This window comes from Poecilia formosa, unplaced genomic scaffold, assembly GCF_000485575.1.
Source record: "Poecilia formosa unplaced genomic scaffold, Poecilia_formosa-5.1.2 Scaffold450, whole genome shotgun sequence".
Classification (NCBI taxonomy): domain Eukaryota; kingdom Metazoa; phylum Chordata; class Actinopteri; order Cyprinodontiformes; family Poeciliidae; genus Poecilia; species Poecilia formosa.
Genome location: NW_006800389.1, coordinates 342,938 through 354,942, shown reverse-complemented (window position 1 = coordinate 354,942; position 12,005 = coordinate 342,938). Strand labels below are relative to the sequence as shown.

At 37.7% G+C, this 12,005-nt stretch overlaps 1 protein-coding gene across 2 annotated transcripts in view; it reads right to left on the bottom strand.

Moving 5' to 3' along the window:
- Positions 1-11,977, bottom strand: part of trim67 (tripartite motif containing 67) — a 36,163-nt gene extending 24,186 nt beyond the window's left edge. Inside the window, exon 1 of one of the 2 annotated variants that reach the window (XM_007577684.2) lies at positions 10,959-11,977. In XM_007577684.2, coding sequence (XP_007577746.1) covers positions 10,959-11,768 — 810 coding nt within the window. In that variant the 5' untranslated portion in view covers positions 11,769-11,977. The remainder of the gene's footprint in view (positions 1-10,958) is intronic. The other variant, XM_007577685.2, reaches the window with a different exon arrangement.
- Between the last annotated feature and the right edge of the window lie 28 nt (positions 11,978-12,005).

Below are 12,005 nucleotides of genomic sequence, written 5' to 3'. Positions count from 1 at the left end.
TATCTGTTCTTCTAACATGCACTGTTTTTTATGTTCTTACTCTATGGTAAAAAAATCAGTTTAAAATTTGACCAAATCTTCAAATGTTTAACATTTTGTTCTACCTAAACAGAATGCTTGTGATTTATAATACTTTAAAACTTAAAGACACTGCACAAAATAATATTGGAAATAATATGTAAAGCATTGAACATTGAACAAAAGTCTTACTTTTGGATCTAAGAAATTATTTAAGTTATAGCTGCAGTATGTAACTTTAAAAAAATATTTTTTTTTGCATATTTTTTGGAACAGCCACCATGTTGTGACAGTATGACTGATAATCAAGCTCCTCTGCTTCTTCCAGTGCTAAACAGTAACAACCAATCAGAGTCAGAAGGCGGGTCTTAGTGCTGTAAATCACAATATATATTTTATTTCCATCCATTTTTAAAGTATCTTCACATTTAACTGCCTATGTCGAGAGAAAAAGTGGAACCGAAGACACATTGCTTGTTTGTGAGCACAAAGTTGATGAATAAATCTGATTAGTACAGTGGAAGATCTTCGATGCTGCGGGCCCAAGGGTATCGAAACATTAAACTCTCCGTAATAATTAGGGCAGTATTTTATAATAAAACCTAAGGGACATGACAAATAAAATACATTTCAGTCCGAAGAGAAATATTTAAAGAAGAAAGGACTAAATGAGTGTGGCACCAGTGATTTTTATTTTCATCTAATTTCTTAATGTTTATTTTCCCAGCACTAAAGGAATGGGGTCAAAATAACATCACAGGGGATGTAAGGATGTACGCAGTTATTTTAATACACTGAATAAAAAGACACAAACCAATTTTTACTCACTGTCAGAAATTACATAAGACCAAACATTTCCTGTTATAACTTAGTTAGAATTACCAAAATTATTTCTATTTGCTAAATGCCAGACATTTTTGGGGGGTAATTTTTCTCAAATTCAAACGTTTCAAAAATGTTCTTAAGAAGATTTCAGATATTTAGCCAATAGGAATAATTTGGGTAATTCCAACTGAGCTAAAACAAGAAAAGTTTGGTCTGATTTAACTTTAGACAGCGAGAAAAAAATGTTTCATGTTTGTAAATATCTGGTTTCATGTGAATTTAAACTGTCAGAGTGAGGACTCCTCACCTGGCCAGCAGAGCTGAATGCAGACTGCAGGGCGAGACTCGCTGCAGCCCACACACAGTTCCTGATAGATTTCAGAGGAAGCAGCCGCCTCCACTCTGTGCGTCACAGTTCCCACACACTTTCTCATTCACCAGGAATGAGTAAAAATATCAGTTTCTGTGTGTATATATTTAAAAATGGTCTGTTAAATGCAAGAAATCCAGCATGAATGAATCCAACTGGGAGGAAGCTGATGATTAAAAATTACAAAGAAAGCTTTTATGTCTGTTAATTATGACGATTTTTTGCTTCCAGCCAATTAAAACCAAATGCAAAACAAGCTTCAAAACCCGTGGATATGAATCTGTTTTTTATAAATTATAAAAGAACCAGAAGAATATCACACCAAAACCTGTAGCAGCATCTGATTCACTCTTTAATCTGACTTCAATAGCTTTGTTGACAGTGTAAAAATTCCCTTTAATCTTAAAGCTTTTGCTGCAGTAATATATGTGGTGCATATGCAGCTGCAGCAGAGCAGTCCATCCCTCCCCCAGCTTTGTTGTCCTATTAGTTCAGATCTGGTGGAGGTCAAAACCAGTCTCTCTTCTCCTTTCTCCTCTACATCCTTTCATCTACCAATCCTCTGCTGCTCTGCTATATACATTTATAGAAAATCATTTTTAATATACTGCAGCATCAACACCTGAAACAAGAGGCACAATCTAAATGCCAAGGAGAGAAAACAAGAGAGCAGATTACTTTCCAGATACGGATAACATTAAATGTGACCCATTATGCTTCCTTGAACAGGTTGGGCCATGTTTATGGGCTATACAAAACATGTTCATTGCAGTTTTTGCATAAAATTGAACTTCAGTGTACCTCATAAATCATCTCCAGTCCATAATGAACACCAGATAAATGACTCACAATATAGTGGAATATATTGTAAATGAATTAGTAACTTAAAAGTCTTTGCATAATTTTTCACATCACAAGAGTAAAGAAGAAACAGAAAAATTTTAAAAATAAATAAAAATACATTGTTGCACATTTTTTGTACTTCCATTTGGGTTTCTAGGGCTTCTAAAAGATGGTGTCTGGAAAATGAGAGCTACATTCCAAAAAAGTTTGGAATGTAGCTCACCTAGCAACACCAACATGTTACTTAGCAAACACAGCCAAGCCCAGCCCGTTGCCTAGCAACACAAGTTGAGTTCTAGCACATTTGGTCAGCTGGTTTTACCTCTGTATGTGCTGTACAATGGCTGCTGGAAAAGACAAGTGTTTTGTCCTTGACTATCCATCCAGAAACCACTTGCTACATTCTTCTTGGTTGTGCAGGAGGCTCAACTTCTGCTTTTCAAAGATGTACAGTTGTATAATTGTTAATCTGTTTGCAAACATTTTCACATAGGAAGGTAAACGTTGAGTTGGGGGGTGAGGGAGTGTGGCCAGCAGCAACTTGTTTGGATTTAAAGTGGCAAGATGCCCTAAAACAGCTCAAAATAGGCAGAACTGATCATCTTATTATCTGGGAATTATTTTGTGCAAAAAAAAGTAACAAACATGTTTGTACAGCCCACAAACATACCCTAACCTGTTCAAGGAAGCATAATAAGTCACCTTGAAGTTGTGCGAGTTACAAATAACCCAAAGTTTCAACACCACAACTATACTTTACTACACAAACAGATGAAGTCATGACAAATCCTCTGTCTTTAATCTGCCGTTTCAGTCGAGGTTTGTGATGAATGAGCAGACGTTTGTAGCCATAGCAACAATGCTCACTGTCCACACTTTTCTCGGAAGTCTGGCATCACCACTCGCTGTGTAGCCAAAAATAGATCACAGGGACACAATCTTTTACACACACGTGAACGCTGGGCCTACTACTGCTACACGCGCCGCGCGTCTCCAGAGGATGCTAGGGCCAAAACAGAGGAAGTGCAGAAAAATGGGCATTAACCTACATTCACTGCAGAAGTCCTGCAGCACAGCCTTTAGTCATTGAGTCCCATGTTGCGTGCAAGAGAGAAGAACTGTGTTTGCTTTGCGTTTGTGGCATTATGAGGACAGAAATCTGTTGTTTCTTTGGGACTGGGCCTCCATAAGGGAATAAAAAGAAAGATATGGGGAGTTAAGTCCAGGTGTTTTGACTTAAAAACATCTCTGATTTTGTGTAAATTATTAATTAGGAGTATGTACTGCAACATGTCTGCACTCTTTGAAATGTTCTTTTACATAAATTGGAGCTCTCTCTCTCAAGACATTTAAAGCCCAAAGTACAAATGATGTCCAAAGTCTTCTGTTATGTTCAGGGTGTTTTCACCTGAGCTCTGTCTTTTACTTTTGTCAGTCTTTTATTACTTATTGTTTATTTGTTTTAGTTATGTTTGGATTTTGCCTAGTTTGTTTACTCCTGCTTGCTCTCTCTCCCTCAACCTGCCTTCTGCTCCCTCCTCACAGCTGCTCCCTCTTTCTAATTAGCACCAGTCCATTATCTAGTAATCAGATGATACAACCACCAGTGTTTCCTCACTGGTTTCCTCTGTTTCTTTCATGCTTCATGGGTCCAGCCGTTACCATGACAATAATCACACAATTTCATAAAATAAAAATAAAACAGTCACAGTATCTGCTTGGATCCAGTTTTATCCCTTAATTTTGCATTTCTGCTGTTATTTTCATCATTTTATGTTGAAGAAAGAATTTTTAAATCTATATTCTAGTAAATTATCTTTGTTTTGGTTTTTGTTTCTGAACTAATGACCAGCATTTTATTCCATTTATCTGAGATATTATCACAGTATAACTTATAACAATGATTAAATTAGCATTGAAGAAGCTAATTTTTAATATTCTTTTGAGTTAAACATAACATTTAAGGTGTTATTAGTCAGATATGAATCCAAGCCAATACATAGTTGACTGCATCTCTGTGTTGTTGGGCCTGAGGTCAGAGTCAGCTGGCGCGGCGCCATTTGGAACGAGGTTAGTCGGACATGGCTGTTGGCACAAATCAACACCATTCATGTCGTCTAATAAATAACTCTTTTTCTACTCTGATGGACTCGACTACCAGGACTCTGTGATGCATAGAGCTGAGATCTTTGAAGTTGAATGCAGATTCACTGTGAATTTGTGGATTATTAAATGCAGCTTTTAAATAAATAGCTGGCAGCGTAATTCCTGTCAAAATGTTTTGTCAGCATCCAGAGAAACAAGACAAAGCGTGTTAGTGTCAGGATTAAATGATGAAGCTTCAGAGGAGATGACATCTCTGAGAGGAGGAGTGATCTAATAACCGCACAGAGATGCGTTTAATGCTGCGAGCGGACGCAGAAGATTTATGCATGAATAAAACTCAAACACATCACTAGTAGATGCGATGAGCTGACTAGGTGTAGATGGCCTGCTTTGAGCGTTTGTATAAATCTTGCGTTGGTGAAAGAGAAGTGAGGCGGTGATTCTACCAGAGAACAGCTTGATTATTAGAAAACATCCGCAGTCACAGATGTGCAGCTGTTGGGGCGGCGCAGACGCCATGTTTCCCCAGTGAAAACAATTCATTGCAATTCTACATGCACTGACTTGTCATGTTCTTATTAAAAATAAACACTTGCATTCAGTATTTTTGTTTTTATTTAATCTTTCAAACACAGAAACTTTATGATGCTACAATTTATTCTAATTTAACCACTTTTGATCTTTTGTTTTTTGTACTTAAAGAATAAAAACTTATTCTTTGATGATGAGATTTTATTTTGTTTTAGGACCGTTAAATCAGTTTCTAGATGGTAAGTAAACAACAAACCGCTTGTCTTTTCCAGCATCTATTGTACAGTGCATACAGTGATAAAACCAGCTTACCAGTTGTGCTGGAGCTCAGCTTGTGTTGCTAGGTGACGGGCGGAACTCTGCTGGGGTTGCTAGGTAACGTGCTGGGCTCTGCTGGGGTTACTAGGTGAGGGGTTGTGCCGGCTGATTTGTTACATTACTTTTAACATTCCAGACACCAAAAAACATTAACTTACTGCCAAAACAAGTCTGGGTGGATTTTTAAATCGCTTGGACCGTTTGTGGAAGCAGTAGAAAACCAAATGGAAGTACAAAACCATGCAAAATGCGAATTTTGTATAATACGTCCCCTTTAACATTTTTTCCTTTTGCCACCTTTTTTTAATGTAAATCAACAGTACTTTTGTTAATGTTCAAGGTTTTTAATTTATTTTTGTCTTAAACAGAGCAGACTGAAAGTGGAAGTAATTCAGTTCTATTTTTCTAATTGTTTTAGCCTGATGTTTGAGATACCATTAAATACACAATTACTTTCTGACATCCAGCTAAACTTTGAAGACAGATTATACAACCACCACTGTGCTTTTTGGTAGGTAGCTGTCTTTTTAAGTTTTGTTTTTGTGGGTTTAAATAAGATGCTTTTCCTTTTTTTTTTCCAGGAATTTCAGATAGTATTCTAGGAAGACTGGCTCATAATTTTCTGGGAGATTACTCATCATTTTTGTGTTTTTTCCTCAACTGGGGCGGTTTATTTTTGGTCCAGTGGAGCCTGATAATGCTCTGTCAAGCGTACTGGTACAGGCCGAAGTCACCAATTCAGAAAGCAGAAATATTTGCAACAACAGGCTGAAAAAGGGGATTTAACGGCCTGAATTAACTGTGATGTTTAGGTAGGTTTAGCGTTGTGGAAACTCTGGTAACAATTAATTTGTTTCTTTGCTGTAAAACCTGGATTAATAAGGTCACTTTAAAAAAAGAAATCAATTAGGTATTCTTATCTGTTTTCTTCTTTTGTTTTGAGTACAGCAGTAATTAAATATTTTCAAAGGATGTTAATACTGTACTGATCTCCTTCTTACAACATTTAAAGGGGATTATATGGATTAATAATGTAGAATGGGAGCACAGCATAAATACATATGGTAGCAATTAAAACAGATTAAAGGGCCCAGTATAGTTGACCTGAAGACGAACAGTCGAAGCGCAGTCACATGGTTGTTTTCACACAAAATTATCAATGTTTACAGTTCATTTTTGATAAGGTCTGCTGGAACAAACATTTCCCTGTAAATAAACATTTTTATTCAACCTGACAACAACAATCTTATTCCTATGTATGGCTTATACCTTAAAGATATTGTAGACAGGAAAACAAGGAGTAAATTTCCACCAAAATTCCAAGATCAATCTCAGAAATGTTTGAGAAAAAAAACATGGAAATTTCTGAGATTGAAAAGTCGAAAGTTTGCAAGAAAAAAATTAACCAAACTTATTAATCTCAGAAATTTTCTAGAAAAAACATTTCCAAAAGTTGAACATTTTCCACCTTAGAAAATGATCTGAGTTTGAAAAATAAGAACTTAGAATTGTCAAAAAATTGTAAGACTAAACTAAAAATTTCTGAGTTTTTCAAGCAAATTTTCTAGAAGTTTTTTGACTTTTCAAACACATTTAAATGTTTTTTTTTGTTTGTTTGTTTATTTTCAGAAAAATTTTTAATTAGTTTTTTGGGAAGAAATCTAGTCTATCTACTGCCCATAACACACAGTGGCACATACCAGATAAAAGATCCGTGCATTTTTCATTATTTAAAAAAAAACTAACCACCAGTTATTCATGGAGCCCATCAGCTCTATTTTCAGTATGTCTTTCCAAACATTTGGGTCGTTTTGGGCTACCTAGCAGGAAATACAGTTTTCCTAAATCAATTAATCTGTCAGTTTTCTTACAAAGATATACGATCTGGTCAGAAATGTTTCAACAAAACACTCATCATCCAGTGATGCCTGAGAAAAAGAAAATCTTTCTGGGTCACAGGCGGAGAACCATGCTGCTTTGGAAGAAAGAAGAGATCAAGAGGAAAATGGGGGAGGAAGCTGGATAAAGCTACACCCACCAAAGCAGATAGGAGAAAACCAGCGCAATCCATCAAAAATAAATAAAATAGACTACATTGGTCTGTGTGAGTGACACTTCAAAAACTGAACAGCCATTTCAGCTTGGCAAATCGATCTCATTCAGCGAGGAGGACACCAGATTAACTAAGAGGTGCCCATCTCTTGTTCATACGCTGCTGATTACTTATCAACGCCCGCTCACTTCTGCATCCTGATGGGATTTTCACGGCCCATTTATGAGCCTGTGCGATGGGGGATCTGGAAGAAATGCATGGAGGGAGGCAGGGAAGGGTAAATGAAGGGTAGAGAGGATGTAAATAAGAGATGGAGGTGAGACGTGAGCCAATTTATGAGAAAAAGAGGGAAGAAGCTGAGATGTGTTGGGAGTAAATCCACAAAAAATGAGAAAGACACTCAGAGATTAGTCCCAATGACCCACTTAGCACAAAATGCCTTTTAATTTATGCAAATGATGAATGAAATACTCCATTAGAAAAAGGGAAAGAGCTAAAACAACCTAAACTCAGACACTCTGGTTTGCTCTATAAGCTAAGAGTTTTCCATTTTATTAAAACCATTTTGCTTCCCACTCCTGAGGCATTTTTACATAATTATACCAAATTCCCCAGATTAGCTTGCTAGTCACATAATTAAGTCATCATGTTTAAGGACTGCTGTAATTTCCAGAGACAATACATTTGCAAAACACATTTTTCTTTAGAAGGAACATCAAGACTTTTCAGAGGCGCTGCATAATGAATTTAAATCAACTGTCCCTGTGCATTTGGCAGGGATTCTCATGTTATTCAAACATAAGGAAGAACCGAGATGCAAACTGGAGCTCTGGTGGATTCTGATAATCAATATTTAATAATGAAACTGAAAAAACAACTTACAAAGACACAGAAGATGATTAGTGCCACTACAAAAGTAGATTCTCACAATTCTGTCAAAATCCAAACATTCTTACAAGTGTGTCAATTGTGCACTTTATCCACAGTGAAAGCCTGTCCCAAATATATGTGGTAGATTTAAGTTTAAAGCCTAGATTTGCCTGATGGTGCATAAACAATTTAAACAATTCTGATTCTGAGAAAAAAAAGTCAGAATAGTGGGGGTAAAAAAGTTACAATTCTGGGAAAAAGATCCAAATTTTGAGAATCTGAATCATTTTCTGAATCTGTAAATTAAAGTCAGACTTATGAGATTGACATCAAAATTCTGGGTTTCTGGTCAAATTTTTGAGCTTAAGGTCAAAATTCTGAGAAAAACATTAGAGTTTGAATTTTGAGGAAAAAGTCAAAATTGTGAGATTAAACCCTGAATACCTGGAAACCAGGATCCTGCAATTATTGAAAGAGAGGAGCTTAAATACTGGGGGAGAGTGGAAACGACAAAAGGGAGCAGCAGAGCTAATTATAGGAGAGTGGACGCAGCTGGGGAAGGGAGCAGGTTGAGGCAAATGAGGAAATATTTTTTTTTAAATAAACAACATAAAATGTTTTTTATATGTATAATATGTACATTATCTATATCAGGTATGATGCTGAATCATCATAACTGATACAAAAAATTACTTTTAAAAATCTGGACTATCCTTTTAATCATTTATTTTTAAATACATTTCCTTCAATATGCCAAGTTGAGGCACAAATGCATTCAAACTGAGCTTTTTAATAAAAGTCAGTGAGGTCGCCACTAACCTGGGGGAAATGAACTTAAGTTGACCTCGGCCCAGGAGCAAACTCATCTTTAAAATTAATGAAAGGGCCATTTAAAAAATGGATTAGACCATAAATCACTTTAATCACTCCCTAATGAAACAGGCGGGTGATTTATTTATTTTTCTATTTTGGCAGACGGATCGGAGGAGAGCTAGTATCAGCAGGTTTTTGTCCAATCTTTTTGTCCCTGAAGACATTTTAATGCCTGAATGGAAAAATCAATGCGTCACAAAAGCAGCTATTTAACTAAACAAGAGACAGCAGTAAGATTTACTTCACAATTAGTCTAAACAAGGCAAGTTTTCATGTTATTTATTGTTTTGAATACAAATTAAGCTAAATTAACGCAATCACAGCAAATTATTTGTTTTTCATGTCCCAAATTGTGTGTATTTTAAATTATTTACATTAAATCATCCAGTTTTTTACTTTAATTCTAATCAAAACACATATTTTTTTATGTTTATGCAATTATAGTTAGCCTTTCTGAGATATTTTCATATCAAAATGAAATAAAGGGATAAATTATGTGGATATATGTATGCTCCAGAGAAGTGTGCACAAAATTAAAAAATAAAACATTACTGTAATATTGCGAGAAACCATATTTTCCCCCATCATCTAATTCTAAATCTGGTAAATAATAGCAACGGTTTATACACCAGGATAAATATATTGTTATTAGTAGCAGCATCCATGCAGTCCTTTGGGATTGTGATATTGCACACCATATTAAACATAAAGATTTGATTTTCCCAATATACTATAAGCTCAAAACAGGAAATCAGAGGGAAAAAATGACCCCCTCCTTATTCTGAAAACCTTTAAGGCATAAACCAACGCTGACCTCCTCCATTTTCATATGCTCCCACTTACAGTACAGATGTAGGCCAGTAGCTGATGTGACTCATCCCACATTTACAGTTTACATGCCTGCAGTAATCATGTTCTAATGTGTTCATTCACATATAATTTGCCCCAAATACTGCAAATCCAACAGAATGGGGGAGATTAATTAACTGAAAATGGTATAAAAGAGCAGAACTCAACAAAAGGGAGGAAGTATTAAAAGTGAATACAGACTTGTACTTTAAAAAGTACTATGTAAAGTACTATGTAGACATTTATGTTCTTAAAGGTGATCTATTATCCGTTCTTGAACAGATGAGATTAGGTTTATGTGCTACATAAAACATATTCATTACATTTTTTTCACAAAATCATTCTTAGTCTGGTCGTTCCTGCCTGTCTTAACTCCTTTTAGAATTAGCCGTTTTAGGGCCTCTGTCACTTTAATGCAAATAAGCCGCTGCTGGCCACGCCCCCCAAATCAAGGATTACACTCGCACATGAAAATGGCTGCAAGCAGATTCACAATTATACAACCGTACATCTTTGAAAAGTAGAAGTGGAGGGTACTGCACAATCAACAAAAATGCAGCGAGTGGTTTATGGATAGTAACAAAACACTTGTATGTTCCAGCAGCCATTGTACAGTTCTACCATTACTTTATTCTCAAATGTGTTTATTCTGAAATATTATGACTTTGTTCTCGTATTATTTTGACTTTTTCATAATATTGTGACTTTACTGTCATGATATTATGACATTTCTCCTAACACTCTGACTTTATTCTCATATTATTTAGACTTCTTTCTCCTACGACTTTATTCTTGTAATATTCTGACTTTTGTCTTGGAATACTATCACACTGTAGTCATTATTTCAACTTTATTCTTGCACAAGTTTTTTTCTCAAAACACTTTGACTTTATTCTAGTATTATTTCCACTTTTTTCTGATTCAACTTTTTTCTCGTAATGTTATGAATTAATTATCGTAATAGAATTACTTTTTATAATATTATGTCTTTATTCTCACACACTTTATTCTTGTAATTTTATTTTTTATTATTCTTTGTTTTATTTCCTATTATTGATGGAGTAATAATAATACTCCATCATACATTCTTGAACTGCAGTTGGGGGCCACAAAAAAAAATCAGCCCAAGGGCCACAAAGGGCCCGCAGCCCGCACTTTGGACATCCTTGCCAAAGGAGCTTTCTGAGGCAACGTAACGAAATGCAGAAGAAATTAATATTTATCTCTAAAATAAGCCCAAAAACCTCAGTGTTACTGAAAAAACGATCCTTATGGAGCATAAAAAATGAAGTATGCGCTCACCTTGTGTTGCTTCCACATCACAGCCAGCGGTTTGACGTCGTGCTTGGCGTGTTTCCCCTCCTCCAAACACTTCATGCACACCGGAGCCTTGCAGCTGCAGCAGTACATGCTGAAGTTTTCCGCCTCATGATCCACGCAGGTCCCCGCTTTCCGCGCGGTCAGCACCGGCTGCTGACCCCCAGCACCGCCGCCGCTCGCTGCTCCTCCAGCCGCTTGATTCGGCGACGGCGGCGGCACCAGGCGGTGCTTGGCCAGCGGACCGCGGGACGGGTGGCACCGCTGCTGACAGGCGTTACAGTAATAGACGTCGCACTGCTCGCACATCACCGTGGCGACCACCGGGTTGCGGTCGCACAGCTGACACTTCACCGCGGAGGGGGATGCCGAACACGGGATGCCGCGGGTCTGCTGGTACCGCACCACAATGGCCTCCAGAAGCCGGTTCCGAGGAAACCCCCGGAGACCCCGCTCATCCAGGGACACGCTCCGGTGGCACAGCGGACAGGTGAGGGAGCAGTTCCGATGCGGGGCGACCGGCGGAAATACCCGAACGCCGTTCGGAGACTTCAACTGGCAGGGGGTGTAGGAGCCGTAGCCGCTGTCCGTCTCGCTGTACAGACTCATCTTGTCCATGTCCAGGTAGTCGTAGTCGGAGCTTCCGGAGGCTCGGCTCTGGACCGGAGTCTCCCCGTCCGGCGTCTGGACGGTGATGTTCCGGGCGCACAGCAGGCAGACATTGTGGGAGCACGGCAGCAGGATGGGGTCCCTGAAGAAGGAACCACAAACGGGGCATTTTAGCTCTTCCTCCATGTCTCCGGTAGCGATGTGTCCGGTGAAGCTGCTGCGGGTAAAACGCTCGAGCACCAACTGCCGCGGACAGCTCCCAGCACTGGTCTGCGCATGCGCACGACCGAGAGCGGTGACGTGTGGGTTGATGTGATTTATAACGGTAATTTAATGACTTTGAAAAGTATCGGATATAAAAATACAGCGATTGTAGATACATAATAATAATAATAATAATAATAATAATAATAATAATAATAA